A 24,526-nucleotide genomic window follows, 5' to 3' on the forward strand; every position below is an offset into this window, starting at 1 on the left:
TGAATTGAACATTATTACTTAACTACTAAGATAGAAATTAAATTAAGAAACATTTAGAAGAGTATATAAACTTGGAGCACTCTTAGTCATCAAGTAAAGCAGAAAAATCTAGCACCCACCTTATCCATTAAGAAGCACCACCTATGTCATTATCTTAGTCATTAAGTTTATCTATTATGAAGGGTGCCTTGTAGTACCATGATGTATTAAGTTTTATGAATGAAATATAAGAGTTCAAAATACAAAGTCTCTCCTCAGTTCTCTCCATGTTAGTGTGCTTGTGTTAATTTGCTTATATGTCCCAAAACATATATATATATATATATATATATATATATATATATATATATATATATATATATATATATATGTTGACGCAAATGTAATGCGAAGTCATCGATGGGTCCGACTCTAACCAAAGTAAATTACGCTAACAGTGCTAGAAAAGGAGGTCACTCACGCTCGTACCCTACCTCTTGCTGTGCAAAAGATGAAAATATGAGCTGATGTATATGCGTGGTGGAAATTGGACCATATATAGTGCTCAATACATTTTAATTTTACTGGCATGGCGTGGAACACGGGATCATTATTTAACCTACTTTTTATAAAGATGGTACCCAACATATTTTTGTCATTGATAACGACCAGTTCTTTTAATATGGCATATGACTAAAAAAAGTGTCAACTATAAAAGACTAAATTGAGAAAAGAAAAAGATAAGAGATGAAAATGTTATCTGATAATAATTATTATGTCTATAAAATGAATATGGCCTTAGTATTGCTTCTAATAACTTTCATTCCAATATGTCTTCTTCTTCTTCTTCTACCACCAAAGTGTCACTGAAACTTCTTATAGATACAAAGAATGAGAGAGTTCTCTTTGCTGAAGCTTCAAAATCTGTAATAGACTTTCTGTTCAATTTGCTATGCTTGCCAATTGGCACCGTGGTTAAGCTCCTAAGCACAAATGGAATGGTTGGTAGTTTAGGAAATCTGTATGAGAGTGTTGAAAACCTCGACCAGAATCACATGCAACCAAACCAAACTAAGGATGTCCTGCTAAACCCAAGAGCTCAAAGCTCTTCCACTGAAATCTCAGGCTTCCTTACCCAGAATGAAGACATTGATGATGAAGATGAAGGAACTAAGTTATACATGTGTCCAGATAAGTGTGACTTTGAGGTGACAAATGATAACACCACTCGTTGTACTGCCAGGTCTGCCAATGTCCGTGGTTCTCTTGGTGGTTTTGGGGCTAGTCCTGCTTTTGGGCCTAGTCCAGTATACTGCTCGAAGACTATGTACTGCTCGAAGACTATGAACAGTGAAGTTCGTTATGTCGGAAAAAGGAAGGTTGCTAAAAAGAGAGTTTCCGATATTAAGAGTGGGTTTGTGAAAGATGTTATCACATTTATGGTGATGGATGATTTGGTGATTCAGCCAATGTCAACCATATCAAGCATCACACTGTTGAACAAGTTCAAAGTGAAAGAGATTGAAACCTTGCAAGAAAAGGTTGTTGAGATGGGAATGGATGAGGTAAATTAAAAGTAAACTTAGTCTTGTGTAAACTTAGTTTTTTTTTTTTTTTAGATATTTTACATTTTTTTTTTCTTTCTATTTTTGTAACAGGGTATCAAGTTGCTAAAGGCTTCTCTGCAATCCAAGATGGTATTGACAAGTGTTTTCCTCAAGAAGGAAAATTGATATGCAAGGAATAATGTGTCATTTATCTTCAAAATTAATGTTATGAAGTTAGCTAATGAAGTTAGGTAACAGAGAACATGGATTTTGGTTTTTTCCTTCTTCTAGTTTATTATTATTACTGCTTAAAAATCAGTTGGTAAGGAACGGGCCACTTCCCCTCAGAAGGTTGTGTGTTCGATTCCCGCTGCCGATGTGAGGACGGTGTTGGCGCGTGATCTGTAAATACCTCTGTAAATGCTCTTTGGGTCCGGAGGCCTGTCCTGACCCTGGTGGTGACCGGAGCCGAATCCACCTAAACTTCTTGTAAAAAAAAAAAAAAAAATGTGCTTGCAATGTTGTCTAGTTCATTTCCAAATGATCAAATCCATGAACTTGTATTCTTTGATTATTGTACTATTTCTACTTTCAATGCAGACTTCATTATACTAATCGGTGTTTCATCCACATACTCTCCCTTTGACTAAAATTTTTAGAATGAGGAGTGCTAGCCACACTCTCTGTTGAATACTTTCTCTAATACTCACTCTCTTATTGGTTTAAATCATTGTAGGTCTACACATTGAAAATAGAACACACACAAAATAGTGGGACATACATTGATTTCATCCAATAGAAGTGTGGGTGCTAGAGAGTGTTCAAAAATGAGTGTTGCTAGCATTCCTCTTTCTATAATATACTATAAAAGTTAACTAGAGTTTCATTTAATTTTGCTACTAAAAAAACAAGTTAATTGTTTTCTGAGACTATAGTCTACTTTCCCAACTTTCCCTTTTTGATCCATCTATGGGTTTAAAATCTGAGGTGTGAATCACAATTTCTGACTACTTGTTCTTCCACATTCCAATTTCTAATCACTTCACGAAAATTTGCAAGAACTATTTGATCTCTGTCATCCAGAATGAAGCATTGCAACAACACAAATTAACAACAAAGGCTGCATACAATGGACAAAATATTAGAGAAAGTACAATGCCTAACATATACTTTAAAAAGGAGGATTCAAAGAAATGTTTGTTAGGCTTGTTATGCATGTTTGCAATGTAATGTATAAACGACTTTATCCCATATTTGCAATGGGTACAACCCCTTAAGATCAGAAATTTTCAATCCAAAGGTTCTTTAACGGAGAAAGTCTGTGTTTAGAGAAAGAATGTGCTATTATTGATTGATTTAAATCATTTATTTAGACTAAAATGTCTCTTTACAATTATTAAGAGACCCTCCAATGATATGACACATATCCATTTAAACTTCTTAGTGGATGTTCACCTCTTTCCCCTTCCACATTCCTATAACTCTTATTTGTAAGTGAAGCTATTATTTCTTGGTGGTCTTCAATTTTCATTATTCATCATGTAAAGTACACACCTAAAGAGAATAATACAAAGGTCATATTTTCTTCACTCTTACTCTTTTTCATCCTTCTGACAGCTATCGTTCATGAATCCTAAATCTTAAAGGTACACAATCTCTTATTCCTTCTTTGTTGTCTATGATATGCTATATATCTAATGATGCATGGCTAAACACTAAACTTTTATCATTAACTTGTGCCCTTAGCACACATGTTAAGAAAACCAAAAGAAGAAATATTGTCTAAAATTAATATTGTGTGCATTCAACTCATTAAAAATTAAAAATTAAATACTTCCTCCGGTCTCAAATGTAAGAAACTTTTCACTTTTTAGGTTAATTCAATAATTGTTGTATGTGGTCTATAATATGGACTACATACATCAATTATTGAATGAACCTAAAAAGTGAAAAGTTTCTTACATTTGAGACCGGATGGAGTATAATGCACATCTTTCAATAATGCACATCTTTCAATAAATCATTTCCATATTTGATTCATTAACTTGTGTCTTAAGGGCACAAGTTAACATTTCCCTATAAATAAAAATTTCTGTTTTGCACTTTTATTTTCTAATTTAATTCTATTTGTTGATTTTTTTTTATTCTAATAGTGTGTTGAGTTGCTAAAGACTTCGTTGCAGTCAAAGATGGTTTTGACAAGTGTTTTTATCAAGAACAAGAATAAGAAGAACTTCACGATGTTACGAAGAATTTGGTATTTTCCTTTTGCAGTTTTGGGCTACATAGTTTATTTCGATTGTCTTCTACCACATTCCAAAACAAGTATTTCTGTAAGTTATCACTACAATTTGTTCTTGTGACTTGTTTTTACGAGTTTGTGAATGGTTTTCCTTGAATAGTATTATAGCTTTATTTAGAAATGCTCTTTTTTGGAGACAGAATCTGAGTCTTATAACAAACTTCTTTTTTGAAAACTTAGAAACTTCATACTCAGGACATTTTTTTTTTTTGAAGGAACAAGGGACATGTGCTCTAATTTTGTTTTTTAATTTTTACTTGAAATGTGACACAATTCAAACTCGTTTGTGTTAATTTTGGGCAAAGGTTCTAGTATATCGAAATTTGGTTGGGAGGTAAATAAAGTTTGACAATAAATTATTCTACCAGAAATTGAACTTGGGTCTTTCGGTGAATATCATTAACCTTGAACTCAATCAATCACTTGTGTTAATTTCCCTTAAGCCTTATTTATGGATTCTTCTGTGTTATAAAAAATATATATTTTGCTCTTTCATTTTCTAAATATTTTAGTGATAAATTGTTTAATCGATATTTTTTTTTTTTTGTAGATCTGATTGTTGCTTCTCTGCAATCAAAACTAGACCTATTGTATTCTTACTAGATCTCCTACCCGTGCTGTCGCACGGGTCATTTATAGTGTGTAATAAAATAAAGCAGAATATAACTTATAATAAATTTCATGTATAATAATAAAAACATTGAAGAAACAAACATTGAAGAAATAATAAAAACTCAATATCATATATAAGACACCAAAAAAAAAAATTTGTCAAAGATGACATTACTTTTACATCTTTATCATTTTCAATGTTCATAAATTTACTAGATCTCCTACCCGTGCTGTCGCACGGGTCATTTATAGTGTGTAATAAAATAAAGCAGAATATAACTTATAATAAATTTCATGTATAATAATAAAAACATTGAAGAAACAAACATTGAAGAAATAATAAAAACTCAATATCATATATAAGACACCAAAAAAAAAAATTTGTCAAAGATGACATTACTTTTACATCTTTATCATTTTCAATGTTCATAAATTTTAGATTAGGTACGTAACAGATTATTTTTAGAACCAAATAGGTGTGTGTATTCTTATAATTTTAATGAAATTTATGCCTTTTAAAAGTCTATTTATCATTATATGCAAGCCTAATATTATTATTTTTTCTAAATATATTTGTCATAAGTTGATAAACCAACTTGATATAGATGAAAGTAATTTACAAAGATAATAGGACACTGGTTTAGTCAAAACATTCTTGACTTGAGAATTATCATTATACAATCCAAGAAACACCATTTCAATAATTTGAGAAAAGCAAGTAACAAATATTAACTCAGAATGCAAATTATCTTGGCATTTCAACGGTAAGTTAAACTTCCCAACACAACGATTAAGCTATAAGATCTCAAACATCCTTAGATCCCAACGTAACTATTAAGCTATAAGATCTCAAACATCCTTAGAACCAAGTAAGCGCAATATTTGAAATTATAATAAGTGATCAGATTATGGTTTAAACCTTATATGATAAACTCAAAGTGTGTATCAAATATTGCAAAAAATACATAGTTTTTTACATAGTCACATCTCATTGCACAATTCAGTTTTCCAGCTTTATATCTGGTCCTGGCCAAGCGATGCCGATAGATTATGTTGACTGCCTTTAGATTCCACTTAGAGACCTCAACCTTAATTAACCATTCTATGATCTCATCTTCAGAACCCTCAAGTACTTGAATTAGTAAAAGATCACATGGATAATCAATTTGGCAGACTGCATAAATTGCCTGCTGCTACACCTGATAAAGCCAAATTGTGCAAAATGAACAAAATATAAACTCCATATTTTGCCAATGTCATTGATTGCTTATAATAGTTGAAAATTCATTAAACAACAACAAATGGAAACTCATCTACAACTGCTACAATAATATTTATCTTCTTTAATTACTAAGAAGCTATGTGTGTTACAGAAACCTAAAGTAATGATATCTATAATCTACATCAATACAATGTTAATTCAAGCTTTAGCACAGGGAATAGAGGTTGCAGATAATTCTCAATGGAGTTAAAATCTTAAAAGTATAATGTGTCATGTATCCTCTTGCGACATCTGTGAAATCTACGTTCGACTTAAACAAATTAATTAACACTATTGCACGGAAACTTGCTGGTAGCTTAGACATCACTTCTTAGAACAAATGAAACTCAGAAGTTTGGTGACATACCTCTTTCTCATTGCACATTGGAATTTGAACCAAAACCATTGGATAAATGCATACATATCCTTCAACATCATCAACCTTGAATGGATCCCTGTTAATCCTTGGCTTAACCTTCTTAAATTTGACACCCCAAACAAAGAAGCATACAGTCCACAAATTGGATAAGAAACAAAACAATACAAAATCCAAGCAATATAAGCCATTTTGAAAGACCCTGAATGGGTGGAGCAATGTAGTCAGCATGACACTGACTTCTCCCTCCAGCGAGAATTTTCTGAACCAATGCCAACGATTTAAATTCAGTTCAATTATAAATTTAGCTGAGAATAAGATTGTAGACTGCAACAAAGCTATAAATAGAATACATAAGCCTACTCAGATGCAAAGTAAAATAACAAAACATGTTCCTTACACTATACATAAAACTTTTTAGAACATCCTTTTAGAGAGAATTTTTTTTAGGTGGCTTGAATAAATGAATTTGCAAAGTAAATATAGATTTTTAACAAACCAGAAAAGTCTTCAATCAATTTCACATGAGCCAACATAGAATAAACTTATGGAGATAAAGATCAATGACATTGAAAAATGTTAGCGGCTATAAAAAGCCTAAAGGAGTATGGTTCAATGACATTCAAAATTTCTAATGATGGCTATTTTATGTATAAAGGCACCATTGTATAACCTTATCTTAAACATACATGCCACTTGTTAGAATATATTGTAGCATTTGTTTGAACCGAAGACACACAACTTTGAAACACTCTACAACAAAAACATCCCTTAATTGCTTTCGGTGCTACAACTTTCCCAAAGGAACTCCATATAGTCACATTGCAATCTATCTTAATTCTCATTAGGAATTTAGTATATAAAACAAATAGAAGAATATTAACTTTACCATCAGTATTAGCATCCATTCCAAAGACCAGAAAAAACTCAAATCAACAAATATTTGATTTACATTCTACAAAATAAAAAATAGAAAAGGAAGAGTAAGGTGAGAAATTATAATCTGTCAAATGCATCAAATACGTCGATTTGAATAAAGAGAACTCGTCAGTATTGGTATCCATTCAAAAGACCAGAAATAACTCAAATTAACTTATTGCTTTCTATTCTACAAAATAAAAAATAGAAGAGGAAGAGTAAGAGTAAGAAATTAAAATCTGTCAAAAGCATCAAATAAGCCTACATAGCTTAATGCAATCTAAATCATTAGGCCATGTTTGCCAGAGTAATTTTTTATAATCATTAGTAGATTAAATATAAAATGAGGCTAAGTAAGAAGAGTTTACCCGCATCAATATTTGATTCAAGAACAATAGGACAATTTATAACAAAGATTTAACAATTACTACCCACAATTATTGTTCACACTTCACATAGTTATGATAAATGTCTAGAAAATTACATCCAATACCTTTGTATTTTAGTTAAAGGCTTTCACTGAATATCTCTTATATTTTTAAATTTTAATGATAGAACATATGCAATAACAGGACATATTAAGCACATATTGTTGTCTGCTTGAGAAACCTGTGTTGATAGTAGAGATCAAATGTAGAATGATATAAAATTTAAAATGAACACGTGAGCATTATGTTTTAAAAGAAACCTTCTCAACCTTATGTTTAGCTTTGAATGCTAAAAACTAAATAAACATGCATCTGCATACTCATATAAAAGCTTCATATAATTTTTGCTGCAATTGCAAACCTTAATAGCTTTGGAATAGCATATGTACAATTGAATAAGAGTTATTTCAAGATCATTAGCTCCCTAAGATTATCTTCAAAATTTTACAAAATCATAACAGATGCAGTTTCCAAAAACGGGAATAAAGTTGTAAATATATAAAGTAGACGTATATACTTTTTTATTTAATTTTTGTTGGAGTTGCAAGTTGCAACCAACACTACTGCATGTAATTATACAAAATAGCAAATCTAAAAGTATTAAAACCTTTCTAGTCAGAGAATTCAAATAGAAGTTTAACCTCAAATACAAACATAATATGATAGTTATCATCACACAAAAAAAACGTAAAGAAATAAAACCAATTATTGAGAGATTCCAAAGGAAAGAACTTCACTACTTGGCTCTCTACAACACTCACCTATCAACTGTTGTAGCACTGCCACAATGTCCCCATCTCCCAAATACATATCAGCTACTAAGAATCTAAAAAGAATCACTACATAATTAGTGTCCAATTCTTTACAACTAAGAAGCATCTAAAATGAATGAAACTAAGAAGAAGAAAAATCAATTATTTACATAATTAGTGTCTCAACCCCTAATTTGAAAATTCATAAACTGTAAAATCAACAAACCAATCAAAAACAAATAATTCAGTTACTCTCAATTTCACAACAAACCATTTAATACCATAAGAGAAGCAGATTTAAGCATTACCTTAATGGTCGAAATCGAATCATCACCGAAATGGGTCGCCACTACAACTTTGAGTTATTAATCTGCCACCAAGTTCAAAGCCAGTGAAGTTACAGAAGCAAAACAGAAGGAAAACCCGCTACAACTTAGGTACTCCAAAAAGTCATGATGGCAAATGCTTCTCTACACTGCAATCAGACATCGGAAGATCGGAAGAAGAGGATGGGTCACGAAACGTCCAAAAGTGGGGAACATTAGTAGTTTGATGAAATTCCACCATGCTATAGCGCCACTATAATGTGTAAGCCGTGCACTCTTATGAACCTCGCCACTACTTTTCTAATAAGTTAGTTTCTAACAATATTGATAGTGTAGGCTAAACTAACATTTCAATTTCAATTGATATTGTAGCATTATTAATGATTAATTAATATAGTTAACAATGTAGGCTAAGCTAACATTTCAATTTCAATGTTTGATGTTGATTCATATAGAGGGAGAAACCCCCAGATAGGCACATATAAATCAGAAACCAAAAAAATTCTACAATCATCACTAATTTTAGCTTAAAAATAAAATGAAGAAGCTATAACTCAAAATTCCAATTAGATATTATGAAAAACATCTTGATGCAATGGGAGTGTTCCTGATGTGTTGTGTGTTCTTTTTAACATAAAATTTCCAAATTACTTCAAATGTATTTTAGTTTAACTTCACATTCAGCTAAAAGTTTGGTTGAAGCATTTTATCAAACAGAAAACATGCAATGTATCATTAGGCACAAAAAAGCAAAATCAAAACGAAACAAAAACAACACAATTCAATACATAAAATCACTTCAACTCAACCATTTTTTTCAACATGAAAAGCCAAGGTTAAAGAAAGAAAGCAAGCATTTTAACGGCGGGTTTACCTTTGACAGCGACGGAGGACGAAGATGCGAAACCGGTGAGACAATCAACGGTGATCGATCAGAGCAAACCAAATGAAGGTAGGTGATTCACCGAATCGAGTTAGGGTTTTGAGAGAAAACTGAATGGAGGTAAAATTGAAGGAGAGAAGACGTTAGAATAGATGCCTATGACGCTGCCGGAAGACGGAGGTGATACCATCGGAGGAAGGTGGCGAGATTACCTGTGAGGAGGAAAACAGCAGTGCATGAATGGGAAATAAGAGTTTCAATGACGAAATCAGAGTTTACTGGAATAGGATTGTTAGTTTACACGTTCTTTCTTCTCCAATGCGGTTGGGAAGATGTTTATCGGTAATAGGAACTGTGTGTATATATGTTACCAATGCAGTTGTGAGTTAAATTTGAAAGACTATGTTTATTGGGAACAGATGGATTGTGTGGAGTTCAACACAGATGCATCTAACGGCCAGAATAGTTTGGAGCCAAAACCATCAGGATTAGGGTTGGCACAAATTGTTAGCAATGTTATTCATACTAGACTCTTGACCCGTGCTATCGCACGAGTCTGTTATAATGTTTGACAGCGTAAAGTGAAATAAAAACTTCACGTTAGAATATCAACAAAGCAAGCAAATTACATTTGAAATAAAACTAATAGTACAAAAAACACAATAATAATGTCACAGGAACCAACTAAAATACATTTTAGAATATTTCTTTGTAGACCACATTTTTGATGTTACATTTAAATATATTTTCTACTAAGACATATTTATCTAATGGTAGAAATAAGTTGGTGTAGGTGCAAGACTTACCTCATTTTTCATAAATCAGACCATTTCAGTTTATTTTTCCATAGCTCAATTAAACTGAGTAATCAAACTTGTTTTTATCGTGTATTTTAATACTTGGCTTATATTTCAATGAATAATCCTTGTTTAGGCACATTATATAGTGCAATTTTTCTGCACTATAACAGTCACATGAAATTGAGTAATTCCAACACTGTTTAAATGAATGGCTAAGGTTCAAAAATAGCCGGTTACACGAAGCATATAGGTTGCTAACTATTCTATCTACTGCTTATTATTACGGTGCATTTGGGAGGGTTAATGCTTCTATTCTAATAGTGGTAATTTTTTTTTATTTGAGAGATAAAAGTGGTAAATTTGTAAAGTTGTTTGTAATATAAATGCAGCTGTCATCTACCAGAAGGTACTAAGATTGAAACTAATACTTATTGTTATTTGATATACTATTCTATCTAATGTTTTCAGAAGGTGCTAAGATTGAAACATGCAGACCATTGTTTACGTCTAGGCGTCTAGCAGACCGTATATAATGCTTTCAAAAAAATATATATATATATATATATAAATACGCATTAATATTTAAGCGCATGAAACAAAGTGCCTATGGATCATACTACTTTCAAAACACGTTAGATAATTCAAGTCTTCAGTTAAAGCAAAAAAGCCATTGACGCAAACCAAAAACAACATTACAGAATGTCAAACATAAAAACGAAATAAGTATGGCAACAAAATGCAACCGAAGATTTCAATGCGACAATTAAAAACCAAAACAAAACAGAATGAAAGGACAACGGACTTGGACATCAGCAACACTACTGGTAGTTGAAAATTTTGCAAAAGACTTCACTTCTCTGCTTCGATCTTCACACGGACCAGTTTTGGCTCTCGGTGTGGATCCATCAAATTAAGCGACATCGACATCAACAACTGGAACCACACTCTCAGCTGCTCTCTTTCCCAAGGAGTTTGGAGTGTTCGGAGTCACAACAGGAGCAACTGCAGCTACCTTTGAAGCAGACACCAATTTTGGTTCTTTTGTGCTCGATGCTTCACATCCACCCACATCAATGTCATCCAAAGACTTGCTAATCGGTGTTACATCTGAATCGGCTGCACCAACTTTGTCCTTATTATTGGAATCAACTCCTTCAATAGTTAGAACAAACTTTGAACGATATAAATGGTTAGAACAAACTGATTTGAATAAACTATAGTTAACACAAATAAATAGCATGATACCTCTCAAGTAATGCCATGCCAACAAATAACATCAAGTCCAGCCATCAGTTCAAAATTTGAACGAATGGATGATTGCTGCAGTGATAAAAACGCATGGGCAGACCACTATTTATACATGTAGTTGATGCAGAAGGAATTTGAACCATTTTGACAATTGTCCACATTGAGATTAGGGAGTTGAAGAGTCTTTTGGGGGAATGGAAATTCAACTGCCCATGCGTGATAGATCTTATATGCATACATGTAACCAATCTCATGTATAAAATGGTTCAAATTCCCCCAAAAAGAATACAATCAAACAAAGAATTCAAATTAGTAGTTGCAATTCTGATGTGCTATGGAACCATCAGTTAATGCTTACATCAGTTGGTTTATGCTCATTCATGGTGGCTCTATGTATTTTTTGGCTAAGTGCATTGAGCAGTACTAATGTGCTTAGAGTTTGATAATGAAATTAATTACACGTATCATTGTAACAACTGCCAAAAAAATGATGTCCCAAAAAATAGATCTTATATGCATACAAATGGAACAAAATGGGCATATATTTATGTTAATATAAAAATGGCAGTTCAGAAAACAACAACCCCATATTTTTTAAGTTGAATACAAACAAAACTTGTTTAATTTTTTAAATAGAAACGTCATTAAGGTACATATAGAGGCATGAGTTGCAATATTTTTTTCTGAAACTGATTTGAATGTCAATAAAACTAATTCTATACTCGAATATGAATTAAATACTAACTCAAACAACAATAATCAATTTAGTTTTACAACTATTATCCTCTAGCAAAAATCCCATCATTTCAATTGATAATCTTGTTGCTTTTACAAACCTTGCACAACATCACATGTAACATATTCGACATAAAATCTGAATCAACAGAAAACACATCTTGCGTCAAACAAAACATAAAAAGATAGGTACGCCAGTTAAGCCTTAAGAGCTACATATAAGCAGGATCTGTTATGACATGTTCCCATAGTGCAACATATGTGAAAGCCTGATTCAAACGAAATACATTATAAACAAATAGCAAACCCATGTGTGATAGATACACAAACCAGCAAAAAGAATAAATGATTAGATTCGGATCCAATGGAACCGTGCAAAAAGAATTAACAAAATCCATTACAACAAAATTTGTTTAAACAGGAATTGAATATAATAGAAACAGACCCAAAAATGTACCTTTCAAGCAATTCAACACAAATAGGGCTTCAACGTCACATTCCACTATTAGATGATAATTTATGAGTGAGCCAAAATTTAAAAATTTGCATCAGAATTGCAAACATATGGAAAACCTCACGAACTTATCCAAATCAGTGATTGGATTTGGATCCAATGGAGCTGTGAACAAAGATAAAAACAAAAAAGTTATGAGTGCAATATTTTAAAAGAAGCATGCTGATGGAACGATTAAAAAAAAGGAGGAACGGGCATCGAATGGAACAGGTACAAATTCAATATGTTGCCATGAGTTGAAACCAACATATGGAGATGCAAATGATTTCCAGATTTTGATTTTGAGAGAGGGAAATAATCTTACGATTCATCCTCATGTGGTGGCTGGAAGTGGTGGCTATGAGTGTGAGTAAACTATTGTTCTATGAGGGAGATGAAGATGAAAAGAGATAAAAAAAAAATTGGGAGAGGAGATGATGAAGAGAAGAGAAGTTCTATGAGGGAGAAAGAATTGTTGTTCTCTTTCACAACTTCTGCGGTTCATTCTGTTTGAGGACTTCTGATGTTCTCAACAGTTTATTCCTTGATCTGCTCCATCACTCGGTTACCAATAAAAAGGGCACGTTTTTAGCAGTAAGTTAATTGGTCATTGTACATTTATTGGGCTGTGAAGGAGAAGTGGGAAAGAAAAGGATTTGATTGGTTGAAAGATGTACATGAAAGGTCACGATAAATGAGCCCAAGAGGAAGTGGGTGGTTGGGAGATAAGCCTTGCAATTAATGACGGTTTAGGAGGGAAAAACTTGATTGATTAGGGCTAAAGTGCCAGCACATCAAGTTAGGCTTTTATAATAAAGGATTAGTAATAAGTATGATATGATTTCTCTATTTTAACTTCTTAGTTCTGTTTATGTCTTCTTCTAAAGGCTGAAATCCGTCATGGTCTTGTCTCTTGTGCTTAATATTCGACGGCTTATATACTTGTACAGATTAAAGCCTATATGAACCAGCCAAATATTATTGCAAAATTATTTTGAATTTCTAAGACACTCTTTCTGAGTTTAGAGATGAATGGAAGGAAGGGCTTTTGGGAGAAAAAAATAGAGATTTTTTTTTTTTTTTTTTTTTTTGTATATTTTGAGTGTTTTTTTAGAAAATGATAAATGAATGTTTATCACATATATTTTTTTCTAAAATGTATTATAACATGAATTGGATTAAAAGAATTTATCTAAGCCCTGCAAAATTCTCCAACAAGACAATTTTCAAGTTCCTCCATGATTATGAAGAAAAAACAACTCCCTATTCAATTTCAAACACAATATTGTCATTTTGTAATAATAATTTTTAATATGTCATACAATAAATTTTGTATCAAAAAGATTAATTTACTGTGTCCACATTAAATTGGATCGGATCACATTTTTTAAACTATAGTCATCCAAAATCGAAACGAGTTTATGCCTCAAAATCGATTCAATCGCAACGCAACCTTAGGGCTGAGCATCGGGCGAGTACGGCCGGTTTCGGGCCGAAAATGCTCAACCCGACAAAAGCCGAAACTCCAATATCAAGGCCCGTGTCTCTGACCATATCTCACATAGGTTTGTTCGGGTTTCGGGTAAAACAGTTTACGGGTATCTCGGTTGGGTGGCTACGGTTTGAAGCTTTTAAAAAAAAATATGAACATCATGTTTGGACTTAGATGGTTAACAGAAGAAGAAGAAGAAGAAGAAGAAGAAGAAGAAGAAGAAGAAGAAGAAGAAGAATATTGCAGTACAAAGCAAAATAAAAGTGGTAGAAACTAGAAACCTATTCTAGTGTATGAAGATATCACAATGAAGGAGAAAGCTTCAGCAAAAACAGAGTGGGATAAAAACTCGACGAGATGATGCACGAGTTTGAGAAGAGACATGGATATTGAGAACCAACATCCTTGGTTGTTGCTAAAATAGAGAAAGTATATTTCCTTTTGAGTATGGGAAGATACGAAACTAGTACAATAATATTTACAGTTTTTAATAATGCTAATATTTATTGGTTTTATTAATTTGTTGTTCTTATCCTTAAGCTTTTAGTTAGGGCTGGCAATGAATCGAACCAACTCGATAATAGTTTGGAACTCGATTCGACTATTAACTCGTTGAACGTGGTTCATAAACCAAATGAGCTGAACTTGAGCTGAAAATTAAGTTCGTTAAATAAATGAGCTGAACTTGATCTGTATATAGTTCGACTCGGTTGTTTCATGAGTTGGCTCGATTATATATATTAAAATTTTGTATATATTGAAATTTAGAAGTGGGTTATTATTTTGAATGAATGCTAAAATGTCGTAACATAGTACTCCCTTAGTTTAAGCTTATAAACCAACATCTTAGTCCCACATCGGTTATTTCAAAACAATAGAGAGGAAAGTTAGCAAGGAGTAGTTGAAAATGAAATGAAGAAAAAAATAGAGGGAGAAAAAAGTGCTTGAAGATGTGCTAGTTAAGGTTAATGAGCTAGTATTTTCAGCAAATTTTGTGATCTTGGACATGGCTGAAGATGAAGACATGTCACTCATTCTAGGAAGGCCTTTCCTTGCAACAGTCACTCATTCTAGGAAGGCCTTTCCTTGCAACAGGTCGTGCTTTGATTGAATTATTGAGATTAAAAACAGTCCTCGTGGGATCGATATTTTTACTACTTTGATAGTATTTGGTGCACTTGCCAAACATCTATCAAGTGTTTGGCGCCGTTGCCGGGGAGAAAATTAGAGATTTACGGAAAGAAAATTATTTTTCACTCATATGTGATTAATACATAACTTAAACTTCAAATCTCAAAGCATGAACTCGCGAAAATATATATAAGGGTTAAGTATGTTTTTGGTCCCTACAAAATTGCGACCTTGTAAGTTTAGTCCTTACTTAATTTTAATAACTTTTTTAATTCCTACAAAAAATTTCTGCACTCAATATTAGTCCTTACTCAATCCAAATTTGTTTAATTTATGCTTAAACTCTTAAGTTTTTTAACAATTTTTTACATGCGTGTTAAGAACGTTATTAAAAGGTCCTCCAAAAAAAATATCGCAAAAATTTGATTTCTACGTCCATATTTTTTTTTGAGGGATTTACGTCCATATTTTTGTTACTTATATCTTAAACTTTTGTCGTTTTAAAAAATTCATATTTAATTTATTTCATGTTAAAAAATTATAGATTTTAGTAAATGAACCTTTCATAGTGTTATAAACTTGTATAAAAAGAATCGTTAAAAAATTTAAGAGGTTAAGGATAATTAAACAAAATTTATTTTAGCAGGGACTAAAATTATAAGTAATTTTTTTTTTTGTAGGGATTAAAAAAGCTTATATATAAGTAAACTTAGAAGGTCGCAATTTTATAGGGACCAAAAACATATTTAACCCTATATATAATGCAACTTTCAGATAATGTGTAAACATGTTTTAAATCTGAAAAAAGTTGGTCACCGTATGAGGTAATTTCCATTGTATGGCGGAGAATTATATTGTATTCTCACAGGGAAAAAAATAAAAAATATCAGAGAAGAAATATATCCATTTCTCACAGGAGAAAAATTCCATATCCATATCTAGGTAATAGGCATGTAGCATAACCATGCTTGAGAATTATATTGTTTTCCAAGTGATTTTCTTAGGCCTTCAAAAACTTTTGCCAAGGAGAAAAATTGCGTATCAGAAAAGAACAGAGACTGCAAGAGTGAAAAAGTACGTAAATTTCATTTATAAGACAGTATCAAGTTCATGACATATTTCATGCATTTGCGATAAGGAAAGTTAAACCCAAGTTCTGTCAAGTTCTTATTAGAACATGAATGGCAGCCAATATAGTGTCCATCTCATGGTCCATCAAACTATGAATTTTACTATCCCTAGGCACAACAGCGAGGAAGACAAAGCTCAGATACAAAGACTGGATATAAATCCGTGACGAAGGGAATCAAATAACATATAGCACAAAACCAAAATTAATACTGCATGCTGTGTTTTTGCTCAATTTAGAAATAAGGTTAGTGACAGAGAACAAGTTCCATGCATATTGACAAGTTCAATGCCAAGAAGTTCTGCTCATCATTTTTTTGATTCTGCCAACTTGATATTCATTGAGGAAGACATGCACACAATGATAAAATTACAAGAAGATGAAGAATCAAACCATAAACAATACCAGATAACCGTAAATTAAAGAAGAAAAAAATATATTTGCGCAACAGTCACAATTAAAACATGGAGAAAATACCAACCACAGTATCCAGTGCCTTCTACTGCATCAAATGCATTTGACGAAAGATAAAAATACAACATCCAAATGCATTTTGCAATTAAAAAACCCTCCAATTATTATCCATTTCAATATGCTTCACAATCACACAACCTGCATTGTTCCATCAAGGCAAACAACATACAACAATAAAGTAGACAAAAGTTTACAGTATCTATTCAGAACATATAGTTTTTTACACCTCATCTAGTTTAACTCCATAAGAAATAATCAAACAGAACTTTGGAAGTTCCAGAACCATCTTCAGCAAACTTCCAGACCACAAAATGAACTCGAGCAATTCAGACAGTGAATAACCCTTCTATTGAAACGAACAGACACGACCAACCTGAAAAAGAGACATTTCAACTATAATGTTACAAGTCTATAAGGGTTATTTTGAGGTTTCAGGTGCGTTTAAAATATTTGAGAACAAATATGGAAGGGAACTTCATTACAATCTCAAACCATACTATTTCAATCATATTCAGGTCATTTCACCGATGTTATGAGTCGTAAAATGTGTTAGATGTGCATAAGAATTTATTCCTCACTAAAATTTACAGAATAATATGATGATGATATATCTTTGGTTGTAAGTTGTTTTGCTGCAAAGAAATATGATCATCATATTATTCTGTAAATTTTAGTGAGGATTAAATTCTTATGCACATCTAACACATTTTACAACTCATAACATCGATGAAATAAAAGACCAAAATATACAAAACATCCATGGTTCGTGATTGAATTACGGTCTAAATCATAAGATGCTCATTGTCAAATTGAATTATTGGATACTATCATGGTTCGTGATTTAGACCGTAAGATTGTGCAGTTTCACGATCTGACACGTCCCGCACAATTGCAGTTTCACGATCTGACTCGTCCCGCACAATATCTTGAAATTGCATAATCGCAGCTAAGATCGTAAAAACAAATTGGTTTTTTGTGCAAGGCACAAGTGCAACCTCAGTCGGGCGCAACAGAACACATTATTATATCAACAAAAACCAAAATGTTTTCAAATAATAATCACCATCAAAACCAACTTAGTGGTAATAGTAACCCTTAATTGAAAACTGAATGTACTATATGATTAAGTCAGCACCAACAAGTCGTAACAACAAATAAAGTTACTGAGAAATTAATAACATGTCAATTTCTTTAGAAAATTGATGACTAACATGTGTGGAGGGAAGCTCTACAACGAGGGCAGTGAGGATGAGAACTAAGCCACATATCAAAATACACATAATGATGAACATGTTGCCATTCTGTTAATAACCTCATCTTTTCCTTATTTTGAATATACTCGAACATATGCAACATTCCTTCTTATTCTCTATACCAGAGAAATAAATGAGGCATAGAATTGCATTACAACTTCACTATAAGTTTCATAAAGCTAAAGAACAACCATTTATATAATAAATGTGAAGTATATCATATAGTGTATATGATAATCAAAAGAGAAAGTGGTATTAGAACCTGTTGCTCACAAAAACAAAGTGTGATCAAAACTGCAGGGTCTAGAGAAATGAATTGCTACAGCTTTTAGGGTACGATAAAGCAACCTATGACGAGTTTCATATATATATATATATATATATATATATATATATATATATATATATATATATATATATAGACACACAACACACACACACACACACACACACAAGAGAAGACGGACGTGCTTTAATGGGAATTGCAGAGGTTAGAACTATATATGAGAGAGCACAACAATGAGCCAATTCCATGGCAAAGGTGTTTCTAAGAGTGAGCCAAAAATTAAGCTAGTATTGCTAAAAGTTAATTAAGATTGAAATAAAATCTTGTAATAAGAATTCAGAAAAAAGGACTCTAAAATCTACGAAAATGAATATTTGATTCCTATCATTTGGGTCTCTCTATCCACAATTAAACCCAACGACCAAACACTCACTGTCCAAAGTATAGACGCAACTCACCTGTACTATGAGCCATATATGTATTAATTATTTAATAATTACTTTGCACTAATCAGTATCACACTATCAACTAGACTAGTTATAAATCAATTAAGTCAATTAAGCTAATAACAAACACATAGAATGACCATATCAATCCCAAACTGTCATCTAGTCGTAGACGTAGGTACAATTGGCCGAATTTCGCCATTCAGCATTGTGTATTCCTTGTTTGTGTTTATCGTTTGATTAGCCTTTTGTACCGAGTTGCTACACTAACAGTACAGAAATCATACATCAGTCTTTGACTTTTGCTTTTCTTGTTTAAAGTTTAACTTTTTCTCTTTTTGTTTTTTCTTGAGCTGAATAATGATTTTTTACTAAGATGATTTTCAGCAATTGAAGAAAAAATTAAGTTTTCAACATTAGCTGAAATTGTGGCCTATTTCTCTTATACATAGATATAGTGACTGCTGCAGTATATAGTGATTGAAATTTAATTAGAGCACCAAAGTATCCTAATTGATAAGAGTCAAGTAACTTGAATCCACTAAAAACAAATGGTGAATATAAAAGAACATAAGATCTACGTGATTCTCTGATAGAAACCCGATTTCACACAGAAATAAACTGTATTATTGAATTTGAAAATAGATGTATTACAGAAGAAAACCCCTGTAACCCCAGAGCAAAAAGCTCCTCAGAGAAGAGACATTTCTCTCTCTGCCTAAACCCTAGGGTTCTAACTGAACAAAATGATCAAAGATAACCCTCACTCTCTATTCTCATTCCTTTATATAACCAACTCCACTTTCTCTCTCTCATGTAACTAACTCTCCCTCTAAGTGGGCCCATGTGTAATATTAGATCCTATCAATACCACCCCCTTAAAATCTGGCTTGTTCTCAAGGCAGAGAAAAAATAATTCCCAATTGCTTGCTTTATACTGTTTAACTCAATGGAGTCCATGAAAAGTCTAGTCCATGCATGAAGAGCAAATAATCACTGAGATAATGTGGAATGGAAGAGCATGTGATCACTAAAATATTTAAGAGCTTCAAGGCTGAAATATGCATCCCTTGCTGCAACATCTTTCCTTTGCACCAAAACTTGCCTCTGTCAAATACGAAGTTGAGCAATCCATTCAAGGTGAAGAACATTATCCAACAACTTTCATTAACAGCAACTACCATAGAAAAACTGAATTCTTTTGAGTCTTGTTGGCTCATAAAAAAGGATGAACACCAGAATATCATGTTGAAAGAAGGTACATAGTGTACTTTACTTTCATACCCACGCAACAATGCATTCCACACAAAGTCATGTAATTTTGCTCCAATCTGAATACAAGCTCGTGTCCGAGAAACATGCTCATATTTTCTATCTTTCTCAATCAATGTAGTTTCCCTAAAAGCACTCTCATCATCATAAAATCCCACCATGTACACATGCATCTTTTCCCCAATTGGCAGTACCAATGAATCATCACATGATAAAAAACTAAGGAGAACTTTCAGACTTGAAACCGCAACAAAGTATTTAAAAACGTTCATAAGTGTCCATTGTTGTGTAATCTCACTCATCAAGGAGTTCCCATCTTTCCCTTTGTGTTTCATGACAAGAATTATAGTAAGCATAGCTAATCTTATTACCAAGGAGGGACATAAAAACTTATTTGGTGCATCAAGTAGACTTTTAACCCACGGTATAAGCTTGCTACTCTTGTCCATGCTATATCCCCAAGAATATTTTGCTTGAGAAGAATTAACCGCATTGGTTAAAACAAAAGTTGAGAAGTGAGTAACATTAATTACAGTTGCATACACGCCACTGGTCAACATTATCACTATACTCATACCATTTGGCACCAAGGTATATCTAAGACAAGTAAGATTTGCTAGTATCAATGAGTAAACTAGTGAATCAACCAGTTTGTGCTCAAACAAGGATTTTGCAGCATTGGATCTATCAACACCAAGTTGTTTTTGTTTTGTGAACAAGATCATAAGGTTTGAAAATTCATGTGTGCGCACCTCTTGCCAAGTTGACCTTCGGTGGTGTGGGGTTTCACTAATTGCATGATCTAACACTAGACAATAGTGTACTCCATGGAGTTGATACATGTCATTACCTGTGGCCATAGTCTTTGTTGTACTCCAAATTTGAGCAGCTGATACATTAGAACTAATAACCATCCAACTAAACTCATTTTTTAGTAACCCAATATTAGTTTGGGACCAACCCTTTTGGTTATAAAATTGACCCAACTCACATTGCATTGTGTCAGCGTGACACATAACAGATAAGAAATGTGCATTAAGTGACCCATGAGAGAGAAGAGGGGTTGAGTGTTGACCTGATGAAGACACGTGTAACAAGTGAAAAATGGGAGGCAGAGATTTGTGCATGTGGCCCATTAGATTTAAAGTGATACACAACTCACCAATTTTCCTTTTTGTCCCTGCCTTCTCTAGAACCTTCCCACCTTCAGCAACGATTCCAAACTCGTGAACGGAATTGCAACCGGTGTACGGTGGTTCCAGCGACATTGATGGCGGTCCACCCAGTCTCCTTTGTACATTCCCTCTCTTCTTAACTCTCAATATCGCATAGACTACTCTGTCAACGGAATCCTGTAGATCTGGTGGTCTCGGCGGTGGTGCTCACCGTGGAACTGTTGTTCACGGGCTGACCGGAGTCCGGAGGTGGTTCCGGCAAAGGCGGATCTGGACAGATCCAGCGGTGGTTTTGGATTGATTATAGTTCTGTGTGAATGTTTTCCGGCGGTGATTGAAAATTTATCAATCGTGAAAACAGTGCCCCAGTCAACAATGAAACTTCTTCCTTCTCCTCTGTCGACGAGTTCAGGTCGAAGTCCAATTTCATCTTCTCCTCTGTTTCTTCAATTTCGTTCTGAACTGAATCCCCATCAGAGGTTTCGCCCTCCTGAGTCACCCCCTTAGAACCAAGCTTTTTGCTCAATTCCGTCAGAATCACACTCTGTTGAAGCATCTGTTGAGCAAGTTGCTACATCTGAGAAGCAAGACTTTGCAGTGTGCTTGTCACAGTTTCCATCTGAGTCTCTAATGCATCAACAAATCGCCGGTGGTGGTGAGAGTTGATCCGCTAGGTCGGACCAATTGATAGAAACCCGATTTCACACAAAGAAATAAACTGTATTATTGAATTTGAAAATAGATGTATTACAGAAGAAAACCCCTGTAACCCCAGATCAAAAAGGTCCTCAGAGAAGAGACATTTCTCTCTCTGCCTAAACCCTAGGGTTCTAACTGAACAAAATGATCAAAGATAACCCTCACTCTCTATTCTCATTCCTTTATATAACCAACTCCACTTTCTCTCTCTCATGTAACAAACTCTCCCTCTAAGTGGGCCCATGTGTAATATTAGATCCTATCAATTCAGCATGGAAAAACTAAACCGAGTCAAAGCAAACTGGCTGGCAATTCTGACAAATCAAAGCAGTTGCGAATCAACCCGATTCGGTCTGATTTTGTGATTTAATGCACCATGTTTTGTGTTTTTTTGATCGACAAGGTTTAAAATTCGAGAACAAAATTGTGATTTCAAACTGAGCTGGTTGAAAAAACATTTTTAAAACTAGTTATGAATTGGTTAACATAGTTGAATAAACAAATTTTCTGATTCTGAACCAGTTTTCCATAGTTCAAAAACTAGTAAACAGAGTTGAGTACAGGATTTCTCAAACCTTTTTAACATCATGACATCAAAATCATAACAAAAATCTTAGAAAATCAAACGATAAACCATTTAATGCAATTCATGATTATTAATTATTTAAAATATAATGCAAGATGAGATAGAATCAACAACTCAAATTAACCAGACTATTGAAAATAAAAGCAGACATAAAATTGGCACTTAGGTGATTAACAATGATCCAACAAGTCTTGGGTTGTCCATAGTTCAACCTATAGATTTCATCAACTATTGATTAACAATGATCCAACAAGTCAGTAATAACCAAAGCAGACATAAAATAAATAACACAAACAAAAACTAACCATGTATATGTTGCAGTTGAATCCCAACTTAAGGTGATATCCAACTCTCAATGTAGACATGTGGGTATGTCCGTTTATAATTGTTTTGAAACTCAGGAATATTCGATGTACCAGTTTTGGAATCGTAAACAACCAACTTCCTATTATTATAACTTCCCATCTCACAACACTCAAGCAACATTTGGTCATCCTCAGAAATATATAAAGCATTATAGGCATTGAAACCGCGATCTTGCATGTTAGGAACACTGTACAATTTAGTCCAAGACTCTTTATTTCCATACTCGTTCATGATCCAAACAACCAAAAACCCATGACAACTTGCAAAGAAGCACAAGCAATCCTTCAACACACTCAAGTCCCGCATATCAATATCGTTCACGAAATCAGGTAACAAAAGTTGTTGATATGACTCCTTCTTTAAATCAAGAGAAAGAATATATGAATCATCGGTTACCAACCAATTAGCAGTGCCACTCACAAATACTCCCGGTCCACAAATGCAGTAAGAATATGGGATGTCATCGATTCTTGTCCAATAATCGCATAACGTGGCCTAACCTTATCGAATCGAAGCATGTAATAGTTCTTAGGAATTCTAACAAGCATATCTACGACTTCCATGGTTGATTTTAGAAATTTAAAAAACGGACAAAATGGTGGTAAAGTGAATTTCCTTGTTAATTTACGGATTTTACTCGATTTTGATCCTTTTTCTTTCACTAAAAAGGGCATAACGTGGCCTAGCCTTATCGAATCGAACCATGTAATAGTTCCTAGGAATTCTAACAAGCATATCTACGACTTCCATGGTCAAAAACGAATTTTACTTGTTTTTGACCATTTTTCTTTCACTAAAAAGGTCATAAAGTGGCCTAGCCTTATCGAATCGAAGCATGTAATAGTTCCTTGGAAATCTAACGAGCATATCTACGACTTTCAGGGTTGATTTTAGAAATTTCAAAAACGGCCAAAATGGTGGTAAAGTGATATTCCTTGTTAATTTACGGATTTTACTCGTTTTTGATCCGTTTTCTTTCACTAAAAAGGGCATAATGTGGCCTAGCTTTGTCGAATCGAAGCATGTAATAGTTCCTAGGAATTCTAACGAGCTTATCTATGACTTCCATGGTTGATTTTAGAATTTTCAAAAACGGCCAAAATGGGGGTTAGGTGAATTTCCTTGTTAATTTACGGATTTTACTCGTTTTTGACCTTTTTTCTTTCACTAAAAAGAGCATAAAGTGGCCTAACCTTATCGAATCGAAGCATGTAATAGTTCCTAGCAAATCTAACGAGCATATCTAAAACTTCCATGGTTGATTTTAGAAATTTAAAAAACGGCCAAAATGGTGGTAAAGTGAATTTCCTTGTTAATTTACGGATTTTACTCGATTTTGATCCTTTTTCTTTCACTAAAAAGGGCATAACGTGGCCTAGCCATATCGAATCGAATCATGTAATAGTTCCTAGGAATTCTAACAAGCATATCTACGACATCCACGGTTGATTTTAGAATTTTCAAAAATTGCCAAAATGGGGGTTAAGTTAATTTCCTTGTAAATTTACGAATTTTACTCGTTTTTGACCATTTTTCTTTCACTAAAAAGGTCATAAA

The 24,526-nt window shown here is 33.3% G+C and overlaps 2 protein-coding genes and 3 long non-coding RNA genes across 12 annotated transcripts; 1 reads left to right on the forward strand and 4 right to left on the reverse strand.

Moving 5' to 3' along the window:
* Positions 1–388: 388 nt before the first annotated feature.
* On the forward strand, positions 389–2,141 carry LOC146936166 (uncharacterized). The gene is made up of 2 exons (XM_085751169.1): positions 389–1,544; positions 1,638–2,141. The coding sequence occupies exons 1-2, from the start codon at positions 810–812 to the stop codon at positions 1,710–1,712; spliced, it is 810 nt and encodes a 269-aa protein (XP_085607295.1). The 5' UTR covers positions 389–809; the 3' UTR covers positions 1,713–2,141.
* Positions 2,142–5,144: 3,003 nt separating this feature from the next.
* Positions 5,145–9,772, reverse strand: LOC146936167 (uncharacterized). 8 transcript variants are annotated; one of them, XR_015030489.1, is made up of 7 exons: positions 9,597–9,772; positions 9,376–9,494; positions 8,484–8,650; positions 8,185–8,249; positions 6,967–7,032; positions 6,069–6,339; positions 5,145–5,639 (listed from the first exon to the last, which is right to left on the reverse strand). It is a non-coding gene; the product is annotated as an uncharacterized LOC146936167 (long non-coding RNA). The 8 variants fall into 8 exon arrangements; XR_015030483.1 differs by having other exon boundaries at positions 9,376–9,772; XR_015030484.1 differs by having other exon boundaries at positions 8,164–8,249; positions 9,376–9,772.
* A 993-nt stretch (positions 9,773–10,765) lies between these two features.
* On the reverse strand, positions 10,766–13,483 carry LOC146936168 (uncharacterized). The gene is made up of 3 exons (XR_015030491.1): positions 12,986–13,483; positions 12,625–12,786; positions 10,766–12,436 (listed from the first exon to the last, which is right to left on the reverse strand). It is a non-coding gene; the product is annotated as an uncharacterized LOC146936168 (long non-coding RNA).
* Positions 13,484–16,963: 3,480 nt separating this feature from the next.
* On the reverse strand, positions 16,964–19,408 carry LOC146936169 (uncharacterized). The gene is made up of 2 exons (XR_015030492.1): positions 18,098–19,408; positions 16,964–17,259 (listed from the first exon to the last, which is right to left on the reverse strand). It is a non-coding gene; the product is annotated as an uncharacterized LOC146936169 (long non-coding RNA).
* A 3,528-nt stretch (positions 19,409–22,936) lies between these two features.
* LOC146936170 (F-box protein At3g07870-like) lies at positions 22,937–23,275 on the reverse strand. The gene has a single exon (XM_085749154.1). It carries the CDS (start codon positions 23,273–23,275, stop codon positions 22,937–22,939), a length of 339 nt encoding a protein of 112 aa, XP_085605280.1.
* Between the last annotated feature and the right edge of the window lie 1,251 nt (positions 23,276–24,526).

The sequence above is a fragment of the Medicago sativa genome, chromosome 3 (genome assembly GCF_051527215.1).
Source record: "Medicago sativa cultivar Bolivia chromosome 3, Bolivia_mono, whole genome shotgun sequence".
Lineage (NCBI taxonomy): Eukaryota > Viridiplantae > Streptophyta > Magnoliopsida > Fabales > Fabaceae > Medicago > Medicago sativa.

Excerpts from the sequence above, each read along its gene's own strand:
- LOC146936166 (XM_085751169.1), top strand. The coding sequence starts at position 810 with ATGTCTTCTTCTTCTTCTTCTACCACCAAAGTGTCACTGAAACTTCTT. Across the intron at positions 1,545-1,637 it reads TTGAGATGGGAATGGATGAG|GGTATCAAGTTGCTAAAGGC; the intron begins GTAAATTAAAAG and ends TTTTTGTAACAG.
- LOC146936170 (XM_085749154.1), bottom strand. The coding sequence starts at position 23,275 with ATGCGGGACTTGAGTGTGTTGAAGGATTGCTTGTGCTTCTTTGCAAGT.